The 26,267-nt window shown below is 37.6% G+C and overlaps 1 protein-coding gene across 4 annotated transcripts in view; it reads right to left on the reverse strand.

Moving 5' to 3' along the window:
- Window positions 1–5,762: 5,762 nt before the first annotated feature.
- The window catches only part of LOC113175385 (broad substrate specificity ATP-binding cassette transporter ABCG2-like), a 33,998-nt gene continuing 13,493 nt past the window's right edge, over window positions 5,763–26,267 (reverse strand). For 2 of the 4 annotated variants that reach the window (XM_077803481.1, XM_077803478.1), the window contains 11 exons: window positions 25,471–25,619; window positions 21,699–21,850; window positions 20,021–20,125; window positions 19,183–19,433; window positions 16,043–16,125; window positions 14,417–14,506; window positions 12,959–13,083; window positions 11,144–11,298; window positions 8,736–8,825; window positions 7,824–7,909; window positions 5,763–5,910 (listed from right to left, as the gene is read on the reverse strand). In XM_077803481.1, coding sequence (XP_077659607.1) covers window positions 5,763–5,910; window positions 7,824–7,909; window positions 8,736–8,825; window positions 11,144–11,298; window positions 12,959–13,083; window positions 14,417–14,506; window positions 16,043–16,125; window positions 19,183–19,433; window positions 20,021–20,125; window positions 21,699–21,850; window positions 25,471–25,619 — 1,434 coding nt within the window. The remainder of the gene's footprint in view (window positions 5,911–7,823; window positions 7,910–8,735; window positions 8,826–11,143; window positions 11,299–12,958; window positions 13,084–14,416; window positions 14,507–16,042; window positions 16,126–19,182; window positions 19,434–20,020; window positions 20,126–21,698; window positions 21,851–25,470; window positions 25,620–26,267) is intronic. The other 2 variants (XM_077803479.1, XM_077803480.1) reach the window with 2 other exon arrangements.

Raw genomic sequence — 26,267 nt, forward strand, 5'->3', positions numbered from 1 at the left:
CACAAATGGCTTTTTCTTCATTTGCCTCCATATTATAAAGTGGACCAACTTGTCCCTAACCACAGGGCCAAGAAGGTTGATGGATCATCCCTGTTTTCTTCTAGATTGGTCCTTTGGATTCCAGAAAACCATGACAAGTTCTGGTTTAGTATTCACTGATCCAAAAAAAAAATTTTTTTTCTCTTTAGCTTGTGTTTCTTATTAACCATTCCGTGTGTGTGCCAGCATTGCCTCTACCTCCTAGCCAGTGTTTCTCAACCATATTTATCCAGATGCTCCAAGGATGAAACTACAGTTGGTTTTCTGCCATTTCCCATCAGCTGAAATCATTTTGCTGAACATAACTTTATGCAATTTGTATCATGAAATCCCCGGATATTTTGAGTGTGTTTTTTCAAACCTAACTCACCCCATCTAACCTTCAGGGTCACTGCATGGAGCCATTGTTCTCACCTTGCCATCTCACACATCTCATTGGAAACATTCCACAATTCTGAAAGGGCATGAGGACCCATTTTGAGAACCTGTGAGGAAAAGTTGAGCACAGGGTTGGTCATGTGGTCACCAGGGTCATGTGGCTAGAGGCAGCAGGGCAAGAGGCAAACGTGTGGCAACACTTAGATAAGATGGTTCCAGATCACTCTGAACAACTGTGTATCATTGGATTTAGATTCCAGCAAAATTAAAATATAAGATTAAAACATTAGCATAGAAAACTGATATGTCCCAACAAATCCCAAGAGTATGTCTGAAAGGAGCCAAATTTTGAGAAACACTGTCCTAAATAACACATACACACACCCACACACAGAAGTTGGAAATTTAAGACTCCCTTACTGTGAAGTTTGTCTCTAGAATTGCAAGATTGTTAATTTCATTCTGTGGTAACTAGTGGTAATGGTTAATTTCTTTTCTAATAAAGATGTACATAGAGCTAAAAAAAAAAGTAGGAAGAAGATTAAGTCTCTATATGTGCACACTAGAACACAAATCTGAGCTGCACTGATGCTCTGATAAAGCAACAGAGGAAAGTACAGTGTCATTTCAAAAACAACCCATGGAGTGAGACACGTGTGCAACCACCAGTCCAGGTCAAGAAGTAGAATGTGTCCGGGTGTGGTGGCACACACCTGTAATCCCAGCAGCTCTGGAGGCTGAGACAGGAGGGTCTCCAGTTCAAAGCCAGCTTCAGCAACAGCGAGGCATAAGCAACTCAGGGAGAGCCCATCTCTAAATAAAATACCAAAAAAAGGGCTGGGGATGCGGCTCAGTGGTTGTGTGTCCCTAAATTGAATCCCCAGTAGTGCCCTCTGCAAAAAAAGTAGAATGTGACCAGCACACAGGAGCAGTGCACTCACCTCCCCCATCACTGCTTCTGCCTGACTCCAGGTGCTGGCTGTGTTCTCCTTCTTGACCTGCACTGGTGGTTGCACACATGTCTTCATTTTATGGTGATTCACTGCACTGTCCTTTTTGTTACAAAGCCCTTCAATAAAAGAGTTTAAAAACACTTCCATAGTACTGGTAAATACTTTCCTATTACTGGTAAAGGTTAGAATGAAGATAACATATGGAAATAACAAAGTATATGTTGGGGGATCCTGTGCAGGGACAGATACAATAGTTGCTAAACCATAAGTCTAAAGATTTCAGAAGTGAAAAGACCTTGGAAATGGCCAAATCCAGCCCTGCTGAGTGCCTCATGGGGGTGGGTGGCTGTGCAGGTCCTGGGAAAGGCAGGGCCAGACATGTGTGTTGTAGCAAAACTCCTTAGGAGAGTCTGTTGCATCCAGATTATATACAACTGAGCCATCCTGTGAAGTGAAGTGGCTTCAGAGAACAATGTCCCAGAAATAGCTCAAGAGCCACATCTTCAGGGCCCTGGCCTTCTACTAATCTGAAGCCCAAAGCCCCCACCTAAAACTCCTGAGCTCTTGCCACTCTAGTGGAGAAGTATCAGTAAGGCCCACAACCTCACTTAGTAAGCTCATCAGACATGTTCTTCTGTCATCACAACTTTTTTACTCTAGAAATAACACTGGTTTTTCCAACACGTTTTAGATTTAATACTTCTAATACAACAATAAACATTTGTTATTTATTAACAATGGTAAATCATAGATGTTAGAGACTATTAAAGGTACTAAAGCTACTTATTCATCTTAAAGATGAGGAAACTAATATCAGAGATGTTAGTAAGTAGTCGAGATTTCTAGAATTCTATTATCCTTTTTCAGGTTAATAAATCAGACTGAACTTCTTCCCCATGTCTCTCTGATAAGATGAACTAATTTACATAATGAGGTAGTGGGGGGGGCGGAGGGGGGATCAGGATGGTTAGGTTAAAAGGAGACCAACAGAGAAGGAAAGTGGGATTGTAACTTTAAATCTAAAAACTCCATTAATGCCCTAGGCTTCACCCGCAGAAGATCAAATATGTTAAGAGTACCATAAATCCAGTTAATTAGTAGCTTTTTTTGGTTTAAAGAATGTATTTTTAGATTGATTAAAAGAAGCTGAGAGAGAAAGAGAGAGAGAGAGAGAGAGAGAGAGAGAGAGAGAGAGAGAGAGAGAGAGAGAGATTGTTAAAGACCCATGATGTGGGCACAGTCCAAGTGCTATATAGTAACTAGTAACATTAACCAGAAGACTTTACGAAGAACCAGACCACCATGACCTACTCTGTGCAGCACAATCAAAGGGATTGGGCTCATCAGGCTGATGCTGTCCCCTTGTGATTGTCATGGTCACTATTTGCAAGGTTTCCTTCAAGAGAAGAAGCCTGAGACCCCCAAAGCATGTCTCCCTCTTCAGTGTCCACACTACTCCTCCCTTTGAGTCAGTATCCTGTGCTACTGTTTGCTTTTCTGAATGAATCTGGCTTTCCTCAACAAGTCTCCACTTGTGTCTCTTTTGATGCAGCTTAAAATTGATTTCCATGGTGTAAGTCAAAAGTCTGCCAGGCCGAGTTGAAGACCTTTCTCCCTTCAAGAGACCTCCTCAGGCATCATCCAGTGACACCGAATATCATTAGTTTTGGGCTTGAGTTCTTTCACATAGAATTCAGTTTACTGCAATTTTTGTAAATTTTTTCTGCTTCAAATAATTGTTACCAAACAACAGTGTGATGCCACCTGAACAGAAGACAATAAAACAATCTTCACTGCATATTCAAATATAACAAGTCAAGATCCCAAAACAATTCTAAGACGGAAAAAAAAGATGGAGGTATCATAATATCAGAATTCAAATTATATTACAGAGCTATGGCAACAAAATTGTATGACACTGACATAAAAACAGACACATAGGCCAATGGAACAGAATAGAAGACACAGAGACAAACCCACATAGACACAGTCATTCAATCTTTGACAAAGGTACCAAAAACTTACATGGAAGAAAAGACAGTCTTTTAAATAAATGGTACTAGGAAAACTGATTATCCATATGCAAAAGAATGAAACTAGACCTTTACCTCCTACCCTGAACAAAAATCAACTTAAATGAATCAAAGACCTTAGACCAGAAACTATACAACTCCTAGAAGAAAATGTATACCCTTCAGTGTATAGATTTCTTTAAAAGGTCCAATAAATGTTAGAGTAGCATAAATCCAGTTAATTAATAGCTTTTTTGGTTTTCAGGATATATTTTTAAAGAAATCTATACATTCCAGCATATAGGCACAGGCAATGACTTTCTCAACAGCACCCCTAAAGCCCAGGACATAATGCTCAGGACATAATAAATGGGATGACATCAATTTAAAAAGCTTCTGTACAGCAAAGGTAGCAATTAAGAATGTGAAAAAAAGAACCTATAAAATGAGAGAATATCTTTGCTAGCTACTCTTCTGGCAGAAGAGTAATATCCAAAATACATAAAGAAGTGACCAAAAAAAATACCTCACACCAGAAAAACAAATAACCTAATTAATAAATGAGCAAATGAATTAAACACACACTAGTCAAAAGAAAAATATATTCGCCAGGCTCTGTGGCACACACGTGGAATTCCAATGGCTTGGGAGGCTGAGTCAGGAGGATCACGAGTTTAAAGCCAGCCTCAACAATATCAAGGCACTAAGCAACTCAGTGAGACCCTATTTCTAATAAAATACAATGTAAGGCTGGGGATGTGTCTCAGTGGTTGAGTGCCCCTGAGTTCAATCCCCAGTACCCACTCATCCCCCCCAAAAAAAGAAAGAAAGAAGAAAAAATACATAAAATACATGTATTCAGCAAATACATGAAGAAATGTTTAACATCCTTAGCAATTAGGAAAATGCAAATCAAAACTACACTGAGATTTCATATCACTCCAGTTAGAATGGTGGTCATCAAGAATACAAACAATAATAAATGCTGGAAAGAATATGGAGAAAAGGAATAGCTTTACACTATTGGTAGGTTATAAAGAACTAAAGCCACTATGGAAAACAGTATGGAGGTTCCTAAAAAGACTAGGCATGGAACCACACCATACAACCCAGCTACACCACATCTCAATATTTATCCTGAAGAATTAAAGTCATCATACTATACTGATAATTCATACCCACGTCAATAGCAGCACATTTCACAATAGCCAGACTGTGGAATCAGCCTAGGTGGATGAATGGGTAAAGAAAACGTGATACATATACACAATGGAGTTTTATTCAGCAATAAACAAAAAACGAAATTAAGTAATTTGCATGAAAATGGATGGAACTGTGAAGATTATGTTAAGTGAAATAAACCAATCTCAAAAAGTCAAGGGTCATGTGTTTTCTCTCATATGTGGAAGCTAGAGAGTAAAAAGGAAAAGAAAGATATGTGTGGTGGGGGAATCTCATGAAAACCAAATAGATATCACTAGAGTAGAGAAAGGGAATGGGGGGCAAAAGAGGTGAGGGAAAGGGGAAATACTGGGCAATGACACTGGCCAAATTATATTATTAGTGTGCACATATGAATATGTAACAATGAATTTCACCATTATGGAGAAGTGAGAAACTGATGTGACTCCATTTTTGAGAAACCAGCCTCTACCTCAGAGCAAAGCCTGTCCAAGGAAGTGGGCATGACCCTTGTCCTTGGAAAATCCCAGAGCATTCCTAGGCACATACCTACCCTGCTGAGTTGTATATCTACAAATAACAGGAGAGATCTGTGGATCCAGGTGTCCCTGACTCAGTCAGGCTAGGTGTGGACCCATAGCAACCACCTAGCAACCACCAATCAGCATGAGACTGGGAAAATACCTGGGATGCCAGATGACCCTCCCAGTAGTTTATGGTGGTTGATAACATGTTGGGAAACCATGTAGTTCAGCACTTACACCCCTCATGGTTTAAATCAATCAGTTCAAATGAATCCCCCTCTTGTAGTAACCAATCACCCCTACCCAACTTATTCCCGCCAGTAGATGTGCTAATCATGTTTTAGAATTGTTTTATGATTTCCCGCGGTGTGTGATGATTTGCTAAGAGATGCTATGATGTATGTGAAGTCCCTGCCTTCCCCAAAGAGTGTATAAAACTGCTGCAAACACTGGGCTCGGGGCCTCTCAGCGTCACCAGTTGCTGTGTGCGCGGAGGTCCGAGCTAGCTCTCAATAAACACCTCTTTGCTGCTTACATCAGTCTCAGTCTCTGGTGGTCTTTTGGGGGTCCCCATACTCAAGCATAACATTAGTACAATGCAACAATAAAAAAGTGGAGGAAAAGTCAATTCTCTGTTTAATATGACAGTAATTTATAGTAAAATAAAGAGGAATTTAAGAATATTTTTTAAGAAATAACAATCTGAAGTAGGTAATTATGAGAAAGAAAATCATTAAAACAACCAAACCCAGGAGGTTCTGCCAGAAACCCCAAGGTGAGAGATCCATGCCCTGGACTATCAAGAATTCTTCTCCAGTACATCTGAAATAAAAGAAAAAAAAACTACATTTATAGTATGTGTCAAGTTCTATTGCATATATTCACTGTTCCTTTGTTAGAGAAGCCTATAGATAACCAAATTGTTGGTAGTTAGCCCTTTAAAACTAATAGCTAATAGTTGATGAATGCTTCAATTGTGCCAGATACTATGCTAAGCAACATGTACCTAATAGTTTACTAATCCCTAAAACAATCTGAAGGTGTATAGATATTACGCTCATTTTAAAGAAGAGAAACAGGAGGTTTAACAAACTTGGGCAAGTTTGTAGAGTCACACTATGAACCAAAATTTTAGCTTCCTCAGATTCACTCTTTTCCAGATCTATAATGATGCTCCCTTAAAAGGAAAATTTGATCAGGTGACCTTTCTCTTATTCCTTATAGTGAACCTTCAGCTTTACCTGATGGTATCTACAGGCCTTGCTAAGTTGGTCAAAGCTCCTACAGTTCCACTCACTCACAAGACAGCCATTCAAAAGAACTGAGGCAAGAATTCCAAATCTGAGGGAAAAAAATTAGCAAGGGCCAATTTCCAGCCAAAGTCATGTTCTCTCAGCTCTCACACCAAGACCCTACTGAGGAGTATGGAAACCCAGCTACAGGATGTGACCAGCAGGCCCAGGAATCAGACTCAAACCTTAGGTAGCAGCTAGAGCAGAGCAGGATGCAGCATTCCTGCCACAGGCTAGAAAAGTGGCTGGTACTAAAAACACCTGGTGCTGCCACAATTATTGCCTGCTGCCATTCTTGTGCATCTCTAAGAATTTAGGCATTTCAAAAACATCCCTGGTCTCTCTTTGCTATTGAAGAAGCTTCCTCCTTCCTCTTGCGAGAATGAGCCTTCTGTGAGTGTGAAACCTGTGGTGATTCCTCCTTATCTGGTCCTACTTTTTCCATCCATTTCACCCTAAACAGCAGGGGGGCAGCAACTGTGTTACAGAGATGCCACACCCATCTGAAACCAAAGAGAGTGCACAGGTAAAGAAAACCCCTCTCCCTAGAGGTTTTCCTCTCCATCATTCAAAATAGAAATTTTGCTCTTGCTAAGTATTATTTCTATACTCTTTGAAATTCTAGGAGATATTTAGGATGCTAGGATTCTCTCTTCTCTCATTAATGCATGTTTCAAAATCAAACCATTAATAACAATTGTAGAAAATGAAAAAAATGTTTCAAAATCAAACCATTAATAACAATTGTAGAACATGTTTAAAAGATCCTCTAATTTTATTAAAACCTGAATTTGTTTTAATGATATTGTGCAAAGCTAAGACTTCCATATCAGCTTACTGAAATATGTGTTTCTTTCTTTAGAGGATACATTCTTGGATAGGGAGAATTCCAATTTAGGTTACATACACACACACACACACACACACACACACACATACACACACACACAATGCAGTCTTTGATTTCATGATTTCTGTCAAAGATCTAAGCTGAGAGAAGGCCGAGGATCTTAATGGGGCCATACTCACTCCTGTTGGGCTATTGCTGCCTGTTAGCTCTTAAATACTGTCCATGGACTGGACTCACAGGTAGCCCATAATCCATATATTCAGAGCCTATAACCCCTTGCTAAATTATAAAAGGAGCCCATGTCAATGCAAATGTTCTAAAAAGTGAGGACTGAAATTTAAAATCAAAACAATATTTCAAAAAGCACAAAACACAGGTTTCTCCACATTAAATACAATTTTGACTGTTAGAATACAGGAGTTGTACAGCATGTTCACATACATTAGTACACAAGGACTCACTTTAAGAGGAGAAACAGGTTTAGAAAGGTTTGCTGACCCTAAAATGACTCTTACCAGTTCTAAGCCTAAGGGCCTTTCTACACCACACCACAGTAGCTAGCAAACCCAATGGGACATTGAATGCAAACTTACATCACATAGTTGCTACAGGTATTGCTTCCTATTGTTCCAAGTTCTAAACAGAAGTTCTGTCCCAAAAATTGAATATGTTGCAGAGCCTATAACACAAGAGTGAATGAGATAAGGTAAATGGTTGTAAATTTCAAAAAGTTTCCAAAAGATCATCATAATTATGTTCTTGAGTTTAATTGTTACTGTTTCTAGAACATTCACAGAGAAACTCGCTAAAGAACTGAAGTATTTTCCCTAGCAGTCAGGAAGTCTCTGGTGGGGATGTTGTTTTAATTGTCCAAGAATGGAAATCTCTGTCTAGATCATCCCTTAAGCCCTTCCTTCTTCTCTCCCATTTCATAAACCCACAAACACAATAATTAAAATAATACCATGGTACTCAGTGAATTTTGTTAATTTTTGGTAATGGCCTTGTTAACTGTCATCAGAACCGTCTGTCATCATGGGAGTTAGAAACTTGGTTATACAATGTTATGAAACAGAAAGTTCACTTTGGAGCCAGTTAGTTTCTAAATCAATACAGCTACGAATATTATGTGGCCTTTGTTTTTCCTCTTATTTGCTGTTCAATATAAACTGTATGTTCTACTCTCCTCTCTTCTGATTATTTTCTTACTGAACTAAAACACAACAATATGTTTTTCATCATTTAGTTAATCTTTCCCATTTGCTAGGAGATTTCTTCCCAACCGTCTTCTTCCTCTAACAATAAGGTGACTTGGAAAACCCCAGATGACGTGCAGACCTTCTTTAAACCAAGGCTAAGAGGATATACTCATGCATTCCTCCTGAAAGACAATTCCCAGAAGGGAGATTCATATCTCATGACTGGGGAAATTAGATCATTAGGCTTTTTATTTTGATTGTTTCCAATTTGGGAACCCAACTTGATGACAAAGGAGGACAACTTACCCTAAAGCCATAATGAGGAATACTTAAGTACTGAAGCCAAGAAAGCTTAGGTGGAATAGTTCCAACATACAGTGAGATAACCAGAAAAACCTACAGAAAGCAAAAACCAAGCATCAGAACCAGTCCAGTGACTTCATGAGGAATTCTAAACAAGACCTTCTTCAAGAACCCTAAGACCCCTAAACATTTCTGCTAGAAATAACTCTCTTGAAATTCTTCCCTCTTACATTAAACACTAATATTTGTCCTTTGCTTGTGTATGTCTCTGCATAGCTAAGGCATTTTATGGTATTAAAAGAAGGACAAGGGCTGGGATTGTGGCTCAGCAGTAGAGCGCTCACCTAGCATGTGCAAGGCCCTGGGTTAGATCCTAAGCATCACATAAAAATAAGTAAATAAAGGTATTGTATACAACTACAATTAAAAAATAAACATTAAAAAAGAAGGATAATATACCTATCATCTATATTTATACATTCCACTTATTTGGAAGATTCTTAATTATCAACACCATGTCCTCACCTTTCTTCTGTAACTGTATACAATGAAAGATTAAGAAGTACGGTTATCCTTTGGTATCCTATGAAGAATGGTTCCAGGATCCCCCTTATCTCCAAATCACAGATAACAAAATCTGCTGATGCTAAGTCCCTTGTTTTCAAAATGACATAGTATTTGCATGTAACCTAAGTACATCATTTATACTTTAAATCCTGTCTATTTTAAATCATCTCCATATTTCTTATGATACCTAATACATTGGGCATACTATATAGTTTATACTATATAGTTTAAGGAATAATGACAAGAAAAGAAAATGTGCAAATATTCCATCCAGACACAATTATGGGATTGTATAGTTTTCATTAACAGTTGGTTAAATCTTTGGATGAAGAACCCATGGACATGAAGTGCCATCTATACTGACTATTTGGATTACATCACCACTATCTGTTCCCCTAATAAACCTGGCAATCTAGGAACATATTCCAGAAAACTCCTGAGCAGCACATATCCTTCTCTGTAAAGTTTTACATTTCATATTCATTAATTTAGAAATAATTTGACATTCAGAATGCAAGGTTAAGATAACCAGAAGCCTAGAACTGATAATGAGCACGATGTGGTGAAGCCCATCAGAAATTTGGTCAATGCCTCCATTTAACCATAGCGGAAAGCAGTATCACAGTGAAGATGCCAGGAAGGACTTCTGGAGACACACAAGAGACAGCTAGAGGTTCACATAACACTAGTCCTAACTACTGTGAAGTATACTGGGATGTGCAAAACAATGACAATGTTGTGATATGCCTGCATATGTTTAGACGTGACCTAACAAAGTGCTTATTATATCACAGGCACCTCTGAATGAAATACATTTTTTCCAACCAGTTTTAAAGTTCCATAAAGAAACTTTTACATAATAATCAGTCATCATCAAATAACTCAAACAAAACATTTTTATCTATTGGATGATAATATATGAAATACATAAACAAGACTTGGGACTTTCTCAATGATATACATTTGGAGTTGTCACATTCATAAATGGAGGAACTAAATTTTGGCAACAGTTTGTGCTAATTATGTAGCACTTAAAGACATCGGTTCCTGCCAGGCCTGGTGGTACATGCCTATAATCCCAGCTACTCAGAAGGACAAGACAGGAGGACTAAATTCAAGACTGGTCTGGGCAATTTAAGGAGATTATTTTTCACAATAAAATTAAAAGAAAGTAATGTAGCTCAGTGGTAGAATATTTGGCTAGCATAAGTGAAGCCCTGTGTTCAATCCCCAGCATCTCAAAATGGAAGGAAGGAAGCATGGAAATAAGGAGCATTACTAATATAAGAGGTTGTCAGGAACTCAGAAAGGAGGTAACCTAGTATGGACTTTGGAATTTTCCAATATTTTAAAAGCATTCCTTTCCTAAACACAAGAGGCACCCAACTTATACCACCCACATGGTGCTGCACACTGTTACCCTTCTCAGGGAGCTTTGCTTTCAACTTGGAGAGAAATGAATTCAGCTAAACCATCTCTGCTATGGGTAAACAGCCAGCAGTTCAGAACATCAGCATGAAAGGAAGATTGACAACCAATCATGTTTTACAAGGGAATCATCCAACCATAATTATTCTGATATTTAAGTTTTAATTTATCAAGTTTTTATATGTCACCAAGAAATGTCTTTTAAAAGCTCATTAGAAAGGACATGTTAGTTAATGTTATAGGAACTACATTAGTACAGTGCAGAGGAAAGAGGCCTGTTTTTCTAATAAACTATATCACAGTCTATGAACTCCTGAAAATGTCAGAGTTCCATGTACAGAATCCTCAAAGCAGGTTTTATACAACAGGTAGCGGAACAGGAATAAACCAGGAGGGAAATTCCCTCTCATACTCACCATCATAAATACAAAATAGAAGTTCATGAGGAGTGTTGACAGATAGTGCAGATTCTGGCCTGTGGCCATGGCCAGGGACAAAGAACTGGCCGTGTACGTCACCATCGTAACAGTGATTATCGTGATGAAGAAAGCCCCGGCCTCTGGTTTCAATCCTGAGACAGAACAGAATGGGTCAGTCCAGCTTCCTAGGTCACCATGTATTCAGGATTGTTTATTGTTCAAACAGCACTATATTATTCTGGGAAACAAATATCAGAATGAAAGAAAGTCACCATCTCACCATCCAACTACTCTTGGATCAATTTCACTTTTTCCCTGGAGGGGAATATGAGTGCATAAAGTTATATCATCCTGTTTTATTTTATAAACTTACTGAAAAAACACTTTTCCATATAACACCTAAGCTCCTTTATGTGCAACTATGAACAATTTCTGAGTTGCTGAGATGGAGACATACATCATACAAATGTCCAAAATTCTGCTTCCTTCTCCTGTCATTGGAAACTCATCAACAGCACCTTCTCATATCCAGATGTCGCCACATTATGCACTGTGCGACAACCGCACTAGTGAAGAATCTGGAATCAGGATTCCACGACCTCATAGTAGTTTTAATATTTAGGGGAAAGTAAAGTATCTCTGTAATCTATGTCCCCCTAGACAAACCATCAAATGATCCTGTGATTGAGATTGAAGCTTAGTGAAATTTTCCTAAACTACTTTATAAACTATAATGAGCTAATGATATGGGTCACAGAATCTGAAGATTTTGGAACAGACCCAAGAACACTCATCAGGAGTCTGGGGGTTGGGAGGCATCTATATTCCATTACAAATTCTTTATGACACATCTCTGACTTGTGAAATAGAAAGTTTAAACTCTATCAGTATTTTTGTTATTTTTGTTAATTGAGTAATGTATTGGGGTTTTGTTTTGAAGAAATTTCTGGTGTGTGTGTGTGTGTGTGTGTGTGTGTGTGTGTGTGTGTCTGTCTATACTATAAAATATATAAAATTAGTTGAAATGACCTGGGGTGGAAACTGAGCATAATGCACAAATATATCTACCTACATCCATCAAATAAGTATCATTATTAAATCAATAAACTTATAAAGTCACTATCTTTCCCTCATTAGAGAATGAGAGGAAGAGAGACTATATGTGTATATTGCTTTTTATCTCTCTTTACATATATTATATATATATATATATATATATATATATATATATAAAACTATAGATATTAGATATACTACCTATCTATAATTTTTGTAAAAACACACATGGAGAGCTATAGAGGAAAATAAGATAGGCAATAAACATCCTGGTTTCTTCAGCATAATTTCAAGTATAAATTCTTTCCATATTTGTATATGAAGCAGAGCACCTCTCAGTATAATGTAGTTTTATAGTTTTAAAAGTTCAAATGTGTTAAAAGTCTTGAAAACAATGTCCACATTGAATAGCTATTTGCTTATTTATTTACTTTTGTACTAGGGATTCAATCCAGGGGTGCTTTACACTGAGCTACTTCCCCAAACCTCTCCACCCCAATTTTTTTTTGTCTTACTAATTTGCTGAAGCTGGCCTAGAACTTATGATCCTCTTGCTTCAGCTACCCAAGCTCTAAGATAACAAGTGTACACCACCACACACAGCAGAACAGCTATTTTAGAGAATGCATAATGAAAACATGCTTCCCAATCTCATGCCTTGGTTTGTAGTTTGGATAACCAAAATGATTCTTGGGAAAAAAAAATTGGCTTCACCTCATATCCAGGACAAGACAGCCTCTTTGTCTTGTTACTTACCTGCCATGAAGTATATAATACAAATGAACAGCATACTTGGCAACAACTTCCTGGGTAATAAATCAAATAACAATTTTCCAAAGAAATAACATGGCAATCTGTAGTATCCACTGATGTACTCGTGTCTATAGGGAAAAAAAAAAAAAAACACCACACATTTTAGATTAATCCAAGAAGGCACAGCCCAGATGAGATGCTGCTCTGCAGATTCCTGCTGCCACCAGGTCTGATACTGCACCTGCCCATAGGCTCCAGGCTGACCGCCCCCCACACACACACACACCCTTCTCTCCCTCAAGTGCAGCCTCCCTGGGGAATCAGCCCCACAAGGCTCTAACTTGGACCCTCTCTCATGACAGCACCCCTCCTGCTGCTGCCCACTATAGTGCACATCACCCCTCCAGGGACATCATCTACATCTCTCACTCTCCCCAGCGACCCTGTATGTCCTCTGAGGCTGGCTCTGACTGAAGAGCGGAACTCCAGTTATTAAGGAACTCAGTGGTAGCAGGGGCTTTTCTTCTCCCCACTTCTGAGTGTGAAGAAAGCGATTTGTTTTTCTCCAAGGCCACTAATGCATCTACACATCTCTAAACTCCTTTATTTCTATTTTCATGTTAAAAAAAAAAAGAAAAAGATTTCTTCCTTCAATGATCACACCTCCAATGTGCAGCCCCGTCACTACTAAATCCCCATCTTTCCTCTTCCTGACATTTTTCTCCTATAATTCCAAAATCTTCCACCAATGTCTCCATTCCTCTCCCCTCTAAGAATTCTCATCTTTGGCATGTAAGTATGAGCGAATATCTTCCATGTTTGAAAATCAGAAGAGACAAACCCAGTCTGCTCTTTACTGTAAGGCTGACTTCTGGCTCTTTCCACTCCTTTATCTACCAGGATTAAACCTTGTCACGTTCTTCATCAGTTTATCTCCCACCTCCGATTTGCTCCTGTTCCCAGTACTTAATCATTTCCAAGCTCCTCAAGCTTTTGTTGGAAACATTATCAAGACCTGTTGTTTTCTAAGCCAGGCATGGTGGCAAATGCCTGTGATCCCAGTGGCTCAGGAGAGTGAAGCAGAAGGATCACAAGTTCAAGGCCTGCTTCAGCAACCTTAGCTCTTTGATCGCTTGCTCTCTCTCTCTCTGCAGCACTGGGATTTGCTGACCACACCTTAACCTTAGGACTCCCTATTTCCTTGGTATCAGGTCCCACACAATTTTGATTTTCTCCCCACCTTTGACTACTTTTTCTCAATTAACATTGGAAATCCCTATGTATATTGCAAATGCTTTTACTGTATATGATTAATATGTAGAATTCCTATCTGTCAATTAAAGAAATAAAAGAAAACAAAAATACTGCTAATCTCTGGGTTCATATTCTTGGCCCAATTCTCTATGTGACCTATTTGTTCCCAGCTGCCAATGACCCTTCTTAGAACATAGACCTACTCACATAAAGAGTTTCCTCTCCACCACAAAGATCTGCCCAGCTAATACGCTGCTGAAACACTCATAGACCACCAGCACGAGAAGCAGCCCAGCTCTGCCAGGAAAAAATGGAAACAGACACCCTGCAGTCAATTCAATAGGACATCAGTTTCCTACCCACAGAATTCTTTACACAAATGATATGACATTAAAATTTATTTTTTAAAAATAGAACTGTTCTGCTTGAAACAGAGAAACATGACCCCATCAAATCTCTCTCCCACTGTTTCCACAGTGATTTTCCATAATCCCATATCATAGCACATTTTGAAATTCATGGTCTTAGTTTGCTGGGAACTGAATAATTCCCCACTTAAATTATTAAGATGAAGAAATTACTACCATCTGGGTGTTATTGGGAGGTAGGTGATTCGGTTTACATGAGTTCATCAAAGTGGAGCACCCAAGACAGGATTAGTGCCCTTAGAAGAAGGAGAAAAACCAGATGTTCTGAGAAGACAGGGCACAGAATGAAGGTAGGAAAGGACATTCACAGGAGTCTGACATTGCTGGAACAGAACCGTGACCTCAGACTTCCAGTCTCTAAAATTGAGAGAAAATAAATGTCTCTTTTCTAAGGCACAATGTCAGTAGTGTTTTGTCATGGCAGCCAAAATGAATACTTAGGTCATATAAATATTGTCATCTTCATCTTAACTAAAGAAAATGCCAAGGGCTGGGGTTGTGGCTCAGTGGTAGAGCGCTTGCCTAGCACGCCTGGGGCACTGGGTTCGATCCCCAGCACCACGTAAGAAAACTAAGTAAACAAAATAAAGGCATTGTGTCTATCTACAAATAAAAAAAAATTTTTAAAAAGAAAGAAAATGCCAAGTATCATTTCTGATGTATAAACAGAGAAACAGTCAGCTACATATAGCCCAAAGAGTGGAAACATTTTATTAGCTAGTTTGGTTTTCAAGTGGAGTAAAAGTAGGTAGGATGGACATGGAAGGAAATGCCAGACAGTGAAGGAGTCCTCACTCAGCTCTAACTACAGACACCCTACACACAGCCATCAGAAAGCTTTGACCAATATCCTTGACCTAGACACCTTCCTATCAGGTTTCCAAGGTGCTCAGAAAAGAAATTAAGGCTATGCTTATTTATGAGTAAAAAAAAAAAAGTAATTTGTGTACCTATATGAAAAAGAAGAATTTTAATGCTCATATTTCTGTCAGATTCAGAGACAGAAAGTAGAAGTGGTTGTCAGAGGTTAGGAGAGGTTTGTAAGGGGAATTGCTCTTTAATGGGGCTACAGATTCTATTTGAGAAAACAAAAAAAAATAAATAAAAGTTCTGGCATTGGATAGTGGTGATAGTTGCACAATATAAATGCACTTAATGCTGCTGAACTGTGTACTTAAAAAAATGGTTGAAAGGGTAAGATTTGTGTTCTGTGTAGTTTACTACTACATACATACATGTACATATGGGAAGAAGGAAATTAACTCTGTTTTCAGTGTACTAACTCATTGTACCTCACAAAACAATAACGTCTGGCCCATACTTATAAATTCAAATATTGATGGATGTCTGCAAGAATGAATAAAGTAACAACAGTTTTTCAAAATTAAGATCCAAATTTACTTACCTACTCTCCGTTTTCATACAACTATTTGTTAGCCCTTGGAAAGTGGCACCTACAAGCAATCCAAGTATGACTGTGGCAATTATCTTTTTGGAAAGAAAAAGGACAGCATTTAAATGAGAGGTGAAAAATTTTGACCATCATTTATACCATTGTAATAGATATGGCTGCATAATCAAAATTTGTCCATTGAGATAAACACTTCAAATGGCTTGGCCAGATTCTTTCGGAGAATATAAAACAGTGTATATTATTAATGCTTTCTAAACTAAATTGAAAATTAATGTATCTGTTGTTTGGGGAACTGAAAGGACAACAGAGCAGATGACTGTACAAGCTAAGATTCTCTCATATCTACCAGGCAACCGCCAACGCAGGGTTTAGCCTGACTCAGGAACTCATGAATAGAATTCATCAAATAAATTATGGAATAATGTAACCTATGATCCTTTGCTATTTGAAACATCCTTAAGAAAATTTTTATCATTAAAAAATGATGTTTGTATGATCTCCTTAGGAGTCATCCACACAGATTGAAGAGGTGCAGATGGTTGAGGAGGATGAAGAATCAGCACTTCAGGTGTTATGTGTTAACTGTTGGCTTCACTGGCCAAGGTTGATAGAGAGGCAGTGACAGAGGAGATGGTAATGGAAGCACTGGAATGCCCCCAGAGAAAGCTAACTGAATGCTTTGGTGACTGTAAAATGCACTTTCCCATACAGGCTGGAACCCCAAAGGTAGAGGTGAGACCCACGTCATGCCTACTTCCTTGTTGTGCAAAATTCCATTTTTGAAGTGTGTGTGTTTCTAAATTTTTATTATTTATTTTGCACTGCTTGGAATTGAACCCAGGGGCTTGTATAGCCTCAGGCAAACACTACATTCCTGGCCCTGAAACTGAATTTATGTGTAATGATAAGCATAAAGACAGCCTGTTTTTGATTGAACTTCTTGAATTATGAAACTGTGCATGTTAGCTGTCAAAAAGGCTGAGAGTTCAGTTCAAGACCAAATTCTAGGCCACTTGGACTTTATTTTATTCCCCAACAATTTTATCAGGTCCTGAATGGCTATGCTACCCTGTGTGGCAAGATTGATTTGGGTCGACTTTTAATAGTTGAAGGAAAAAATATTTCTTGTAATATGAAATTTATAATCAAACGTCAGTGTCCATAAATAAAGCTGTATCAGAACACAGCCAGGTTCACCTGTTTATGCATGAGTTAGGGCTGCTTCGTGCTAAAATGGCAGGGTTGACTACCTGAGACAAAGACCATATGGCCTGCAAAACTTAAAATATTTACCATTGGCCCCTTACCAAATAGGTTTGCCTACTCATATACTAACACTCGAGTATTCACAAACCTGAACAAGAGTTCAGGGGGCTACCTACACAGCTGAACCTTAGAAACCGGTGAGGGGCAAAACCGGTGAGAAACAAACACTTATAGAGAGAAAGCTGGCATCAGGTGGGACACAGAAAGTTCCCAGTGCAAGTGTAGCCACAACCATAAGGCAGTCAAAGACCATAATTCAAGTCACTGCTCTCCACAGTTCTACCCTTATTTTAGAGACTGATAATTCTCTGAATGTTGCTGGAATTCCTTTTGAGTTTATTGATGAAGTAAGTTGGCTGTTTGCACCTTAAGGAAGCCTAGATCCCAAACAGGCACCATCCTGGTGTACAAGTAACTGTGTTCTGATAATGCCCTGCCCAGAACTCCTGTGTATGTAGCCTGGAAAAGATACTTATAAACCACTTTTTAAAGGCAAGTAAGGAAAACTTAATGCATACATCACAGGAAAGAATCAACTTGTTTCATCATCTCCTGCTGAAAAGTGGGTAACCTAAGTTGATGGCTCTAATTCAGCTGGCATGATTCTAAATGAAATTTAAAATATTTTAAAGAATGAAACATTACTCTTCATTGATAGGACACAAAATTGCTTGTGTTCTGAAAGAAATGACAAATAACAAGGCTAAAAAACATTCGGAGAAATTGAATCCACTAAGGGTGAATCAAATAAGGATATATGTTCTCAGGTACACTAAATATGAAAATTAGAGTGCACATGTTAAGAAGTCAGTAGTATTTCATTAGTGCTGACAACATGCTATCTTTCCAGACTCAACAGAATTTTAGTGATTGATAATAAAAATAACAGTCCCCAAACAACCAGGTGAATTATAGATGATAGATTAATGAACTGGAAGAACTGGTGTTTTGTGTGACACACAGGTTACGAATAACAGCAAAACCTTGAAGAGTGATAATCAATAGCTATCACAGAGCCAGACAAAAGAAGAAAAGAACATTATCCCATCTTAAGGGAGTTAGCTACACAGTGAATAGCCTCATTAAGCCTGATTATTACCTGTGTATAAACTGAAAACTCTTAAAGGTATCTAGGGCTTTCCAAAGAGAAGAATCTTTAAGTAGGAAGGTCAATAATAATAACAACACTCTGCATACAGGCTCTTCCTTCAGACAGTGGACAGTTCAGACCAACTTCAGGTATATTCAACAACTCCAGGTTTCCCTCACTGCCTGATTTCAATTGTAAACCAACGCTCTTCTCTCTACTTCTTCTCTGTCCCTCCCCTACCTTCATCCCTTCTCTGCTTAATCTTCCTGCATAGTCTCTTCTGTCATCTGACATGCTACCTATTTTCTTTATTCAGTTTTCATTGCCTTTTGTCATTATAAGAAAGTAAGTCCCTCTGTTACACTAGTGAATTTTACCCATTATTCACTATTGTAACAGGGTCCCAACGTGCAGCACACGATCTTGTGTTGACATTGTTGAGTAAATCACTGGATGATAGGGAACAACTACTAGAATATCCCAAATATGGCTGACTCTACATTTACATTACAAATTTTTTTTCTGCTCAGATTACTCATTACAGTTTACTTCAATCATCAACAATTCAATCAACTAAAACAAGCTTTACATGTTAAAATCTTGATTGTGTTTCACTTGTTCTATTGACTATTTCTATATCCCAAATGAAGTGGGGATGACAAGTCGATGGAGGGGTGGGTAGAAGATACACATATTCCTGAAGTGGACCACATCAGAACCAAATAGCTCCCACCTGAGTACTTCACAGCACAATGAAAAGAATCTGACAGGTTACCTGAGCTATAGAGGCACGGGGAATACCCAGTACATTTTTGAAGGAACGCCTGATAATCCATTGGAGCTGATGACAGAAGGAGGTGACATAAGTGATATTCTTGAAGGCTGAGCTCCTCTTCTTCTCCTGACCTCTTGAAAGTTCATCTAACTCAGCTTTGGTATCTCTGTAGAAGGAGGAGGTGGCATAATATTCAACTAATTTTTCTATGACGAACTTTTCTCTCTGAGAAAGCCGCTCAGTCTCGTTGGCTTTGGAATAAAAGTGGATAAAGAAGAGAAACGTTATTAACAGGTTACTACTAAACTAATCCATTCTTCTACAACTCCTTTCTTGGATAACATTCTAATTCTAAAGCTTGAATATAAAAAGAACCACTAGCCTTGTCATTGCTTTATATTTTAGAAAAACACAGTGAATGAACCAGAACTACTGGTGTAATCTTATAGGTTCAACAAACTCACTGACTTTTTCCTATTTGCCTATTTCACAAAATAGATTCCTTACCACACAGTGGAATAATTCCTAATATAAAAATCTGGCCCTTCCTTTATACTCTGTGTAAGTGCATAAAGAGCCCAGTTTCTTATTTCAAAAATAGTATAAAAATGAGAATATTTCTTATTGGGAACCCCCTTCCAACTGACAGTATCATATAGATGCTCATTTACAAATTAAAATTAAAATGCCCACAGCTCTATGAACAACAAAGTCTGTCTGTTGACTCATCAGAGCACAGCATTAACATGAATTCACAAAGGCAGGTTTTAATGAGCCATTACATTGCTAAACTTCAGCCAGAGCAACTAGGCAAAATAAATCTAAGAGACTTACATACCTTCCCAGTCTCCTTCCTCTCTGTTTAATCCCACAGCAGAAGAGTCTTCATTAATGATATCCAGGAAGAAGTCCGCAGGGTTGTTGTAAGGTTCGCATGGGTAACCTGAGAAAGAAAGCACCCCCAGAACTCAATATGATAGTCATGGAAGGTGAAGAGGACTCACTTCCAGAGGGTGATGAAGGTGAGGTTAGGGAAGACAGAATCTAACTTCTCATCTTCTCGTTCTCTTTTCTCAGTATTCATCTTTTCTCCTTATATATTCAAGTCACACAATATTTTATTTTTTTCCAGCTGATAAGATATATCTATAATATAATAGGTCTATTATATAATAGATATGGATAAAGAAAGGAAATATTATTAACAGGTTACTACTAAACTAATCCAATCTAATAAATATATCTATTATATAGAGATAGACCTATTATAAACATTTATATATCTATATAGATTTGATTTTCCACACCAATCATGGATTCTTTAGAACATCTTACATTAGTCCTTACCTATCATAAATCATGAAACCCAAATAGTCATCAATATAATCTGATGATTATTAGTACTCTTCCATAAAACTAAATCTGTGTCCAAGAAAAAAAGTGTTAAATGCTGGGGCTTGTTGTACTCTCAAAGTTCACATAGCAAATACTAGAACAGCAGTGCACCTATCTGCAAAAATAGTTTCTCCACCTTCTACATTCAGAGATCCAAATTATTATCTGTCCATCTGCCATAATTCCAAATAGACAACAAATCCACAAAACAGCATTATCAAGAGAGAATGATTAGCACAGCACACCTAAGCTCTCACCTCAAGTTCTATGGCACAATCATCTGAACTTGACCTGAGGTCTCACTCTTAAGTTTTTATCTTCTCTGGATTCCCTTAGACCCATATATGCTTAATCATTTTCAAATGACAGAGATTAAACAAAATAAATTAAGAAACACAGCTAATGAATATTTACAATGATATGTTAGGTCATGAGGACACATCTATAATCATACCCAAATATCTCTAAAATGAAGTAGATTGCATGAGCCATTTAAAATAATCACAAAATTCAATCTGATAGAGAAAGAATCAGGCAACCCAGAAATGTCCAAAATACTGGCCCATCAAAGTCAGATTTAGGACAAGACATTGTATTGACTAATAGCCACTTGCACTTATTTAAGGCCTAAATCTGCAATTTAATGTTACTATAAAGTTAAGCAACATTCTCCATGAGCCCTCATCAGGGTATATAAGAAGATAACATGATGGAGGAAAAACTGAAATGCCATCATCTCTTATGTGGTCAAAAAGACATTGACACTGGGTCATTCTATAAATGTTAATTGACTAACTGGCTCTAAGTTCAATACATTTATTACTGAACTTTCAGGGGGAAGGTCATTATAACTGGGAAGCAGAGCAGACCCAGGCCTAGTAGAAACATACATATATGCATACTTGTAGGACAGGATAAGGAAAGAGACCTAAACAACAAGTAAGTCCTGCAAAATGAAAAAAAAAAAAAAAAAAAAAAAACTTCTGGCATCAAACTGACCAAAGATGTTTAGAGTGGTGGCACCCCAAGTAAATGCAAAGATCCAACAGGACTCTTGTCGCCCCTCTGTTCTCTATGATTCTATGAATTGAAGATTTAGTGCATGAAAAAGTCAGCCACACCTATTGATTCAAAGTACCCCAAAGCCTCCTGCGCAGGACCATGGAATATAAGTCTTCCTGAGGCCAATAATGTGAGGCAGTCAAACAGCTTGAAGATGGAATACTGAGGTTGATGAATGGAGAAGATGATTGTTCGTCCCTGCTCAGAAATCCTAAGTTAAAAGAGGGAAAATAACAAATCATTAAGCATCTGAACCTTGTACTTCTTTAAAAAGTACTTTATTCTGCCAGTAAGCCATTTGTTCCAATTTAACTTGATTTTCTCTTACAAACTTCTCATCTCATCTACTTGATAGTTGAGGAACTTAAATTCAATGCATTTATTAAAAACACAAGGGCTTGTTAAGGATGGTGCATCAACATTCTAAAATTCACTAGGATGTTTATTGACAATGCAGATTCCTAGACAGACCTCCTAGACCCTGAATCAAAATCTCTGGGGTTGGGTACAGGAGTCATTTTTTTTTAATATTTATTTTTTAGTTTTAGGTGGACACAATATCTTTACTTCACGTTTATGTGGTGCTGAGAATCGAACCCACTGCCTCCTGCCTGCCAGGCGAGCACTCTACCACTGAGCCACACCCTAGCCCAGGAGTCCTATTTTTAACGAGAAAAATATCTCAAACTTGAGGACTAATTATGAACAGTTGTACTCAAATTTGAGGACTGCCTGTTAGTAATTAGACCTTGGAGAAGGGACAGGTTGGTATCATTAGCAGGGCAGTGCCTTGCCCCTTCTCTCAACTAATCTATCTAGTAATTGTCTCTCATCTGTAGACCATTCCTCAAGTGGAGAACTTTGGGGGTTTGAAACAAGTCTGAGGTCTTTTAACACAGGGGGAAAGGCACTGGTGTTATTTATAGCATGACCTGAGTTTGGAGAGCCTGTAACCAAAACTAAAAGCAACTTCTTGAGGGATGGAGGACTTCTTGAAGCACTGCCAACATAAATCCACCTCAGGTAAGTAGTCAGAGCAACTTTTGAGGATTTCAAACCAAATGAGACACTTGTATTTCAGTAAATGTGTTCTTCCTATGCTCGATGTTTTTGTTTCCCTTTAATTCTGATGTAAACATTTGTTGTGAAAAGAAAATGGGACAGAAGGGTTTACAAAGTGAATGGAGGATAAAGTAACCAGCCAGAACAACGGGGAGACTGGTTGCATTAGAAAACTAAATTATTTGTTTGAGTAAGTAAGTGGATATATTGAGAAAACGGGAGTTACATCTTTCCCTGTCTGATGTCATTTATAAACATAAAAGTGGCAAAGACTCAAAATGACATGGAGATTTTAGGCTAGAATTCAAATATTATTATAAACTGATGGGCTTTTTAATATGTACACACTAACAGAAACAGCAATAGTTACAGATGTATTTTTACATGGTTCTTTCTATTCAAATACATATGTGTATATATGTACACACATATGCACATGCACATAAAATATTTATATTCCACATATTTCTAAATAAAATATAAAAGTACTTTTCTACATGGTATACAAATATAAACATACACACCCATACATGTGTTTTCCTACATCTGCCTACAAAGGTCTATTGGCAATGCCAGTAGTAGTAACAAAGAGAACTAAAAGAGCAGACCTTGGTTTTCATTTATTTATTTAACTTATAAACTTTTTATTAATTTTTTAATATATGACAGCAAAATGCATTACAATTCATATTACACATATAGAGCAATTTTTCATATTTCTGGTTGTATACAAAGTATATTCACACCAATTCATGTCTTCATACATGCACTTTGGATAGTAATGTCTATCACATTCCACCATCATTTCTCACCACATGGCCCCTCCCTTCCCCTCCCACCCTTTTGTCCTATCTAGAGTTCATCTATTCCTCCCATGTTCCCCCACCCTACCCCACTATGAGTCAGCCTCCTTATATCAGAGAAAACATTTGGCATTTGTTTTTTGGGGATTGGCTAACTTCACTCAGCATTGTCTTCTCCAACGCCATCCATTTACCTGCAAATGCTATGATTTTATTCTCTCTTATTGCTGAGTAATATTCCATTGGGTATATATGCCACATTTTAAAATCCATCTATTGAAGGGCATCTAGGTTGGTTCCACAGTTTAGCTATTGTGAATTGTGTGCTATAAACATTGATGTGGCTGTGTTTCTGCAGTTTTTAAGTCATTTGGGTATAGACCAAGGAGAGGGATAGCTGGGTCAAATGGTGATTCCATTCCCAGTTTTCCAAGGAATCTCCATACTGCTTTCCATATTAGCTGCACCAATTTGCAGACCCACCAGCAGGGTATGAGTGTACCTTTCCCCCCACATCCTCACCAACAATTATTGTTGTTTGTCTTCATAATAGCTGCCATTCTGATTAGAGTGAGATGAAATCTTAGAGTGGTTTTGATTTGCATTTCTCTAATTGCTAGAGATAATAAACAAATATTTGAAAAAGTGTTCATTGATTGTATATCATCTTCTGAGAAGTGTCTGTTCAGATCCTTGGCCCATTTATTGATTGGGTTATTTGGTTTTTTTTGGTGCTTAGCTTTTTGAGTTCTTTATATACCCTAGAGATTAGTGTTCTATCTGATGTGTGAAGGGTAAAAATTTGTTCCCAATATGTTGGCTGTCTATTCACCTAACAGATTGTTTCTTTTACTGATAAGAAACTTTTTAGTTTGAATCTATCCCATTTATTGATTCTTGATTTTAGTTCTTGCACTATAGGAGTCTTATTAAGAATGTTGGGGCCTAATCCCACATGATGGAGATAAGGGCCTACTTTTTCTTCTATTAGACAGAGTATCTGGTTGTATTCCTAGATGCTTGATCCATTTTGAGTTGAGTTTTCTGCATGATGAGAGGTAGGGGTTTAATTTCATTTTGTTGCATATGGATTTCCAGTTTTCCTAGCACCGTTTATTGAAGAGGCTGTTTTCCAATGTATGTTCTTGGCACCTTTGTCTAATATAAGATAAATGTAGTTTTGTGGGTTAATCTCTGTGTCCTCTATTCTGTACCATTGGTCTATCAGTCTATTTTGGTGCTGATACCATGCTGTTTTTGTTACTGTTACTCTGTATTACAGTTTAAGGTCTGGTATAGTGATGCTACCTGCTTCACTCTTCTTATTAAGTATTGCTTTAGCTATTCTGGGTCTCTTTTTGTTCCAGATGAATTTCATGATTGCTTTTTCTATTTCCATGAGGAATGCCATTGGGATTTTAATCAGAATTGCATTAAATCTTTAAAGTGCTTTTGGTGGTATGGATATTTTGATAATATTAATTCTGCCTATCCAAGAGCAAGGTAGATCTTTCCATCTTCTAAGGTATTCTTTGATTTATCTCTTTAGGGTCTTGTAGTTTTCATTGTATAGATCTTTCACCTCTTTCATTAAGTAGATTCCCAAGTTTTTGTTGTTGTTGTTGTTTGGTTGGTTGGTTGGTTAGTTTTGTTTTTGAGGCTGTTGTAAATGGGGTAGTTTTCCTCATTTTCCTTTCAGAGAATTTGTCACTGATATACAGAAATGAATTTGTCTTTATATCCTGCTACTTTGCTGAATTCATTTACTAGTTCTAGAAGTTTTCTGGTGGAACTTTTAGGGTCTTCTAGGTATAGAATCATATCATCAGCAAATAGTGCTAATTTGAGTCCTTCTTTTCCTATGTGTATCCCTTTAATTTCTTTCATCTGTCTAATTGCTCTGTAGTATACACAGAAGTGATTAAATATTAAATAAATTAAAGAACAATATTCCCATAGCATTTACCTTTTCAGGAGCAAAAGGACAGTACTAGCTGTGCTCGAGTCTAAACCAGTTGTGGGCTCATCCAGGAACAAGATGGGAGGATCAGTGATCAGCTCCATTGCTATACTGGTCCTTTTTCTTTCTCCTCCAGATATAAACTGGGTTCCAACCTAAAACACAAAGTTATTGTTATTGTTTCTCTCACAAAGAAACAACCACAGTCACTGTCATTTGGTAGATTAGCCTGTGCCAGTCCTATTAGAGACACCTTATTTTGTTGTCCTTATTATTCTGAACACAAATAAATAGACATCTGAGAGAAGAGAGGGTTTCTCTTTTATTAGATGAGTGAAATGAGACTCAGGACAGAGGTTCTAGATGACTGGCCCAGATATAAAGGCTAAGCTTTTAACAGTTATCTATGTTTCTTATCAAGTTGCATATTTAGGTTTAGCATAAATAAGCTTGAACACTAAAAGATATGTTCCTGATAGTGGAATCACACTATAAAACAAGAAATAAAGGTAGGAGAGGAAAAAGGAAAGTCTCTCTAGTGATTTATTAGTCTTCTAACAACATCCCAAATACTGTTCCCAACAAAAGTCTCCAAGTGGATTTACAAAAAATAAACTCACAATCAAAGAAGCGTGCTTTCTACCATACCACATTAGCAACTTTTCTTTTTTTTTTATGTGTTTATAAATCTTTATTATTTTTAAATGACATAAGATTATACATATTTACAAGGATGTTTGAATATAAGTACACATTGTGATGTTTGAATATAAGTACACATTGTGCAATGTTCAAATCAGGTT

This window comes from Urocitellus parryii, chromosome 10, assembly GCF_045843805.1.
Source record: "Urocitellus parryii isolate mUroPar1 chromosome 10, mUroPar1.hap1, whole genome shotgun sequence".
Taxonomy (NCBI): domain Eukaryota; kingdom Metazoa; phylum Chordata; class Mammalia; order Rodentia; family Sciuridae; genus Urocitellus; species Urocitellus parryii.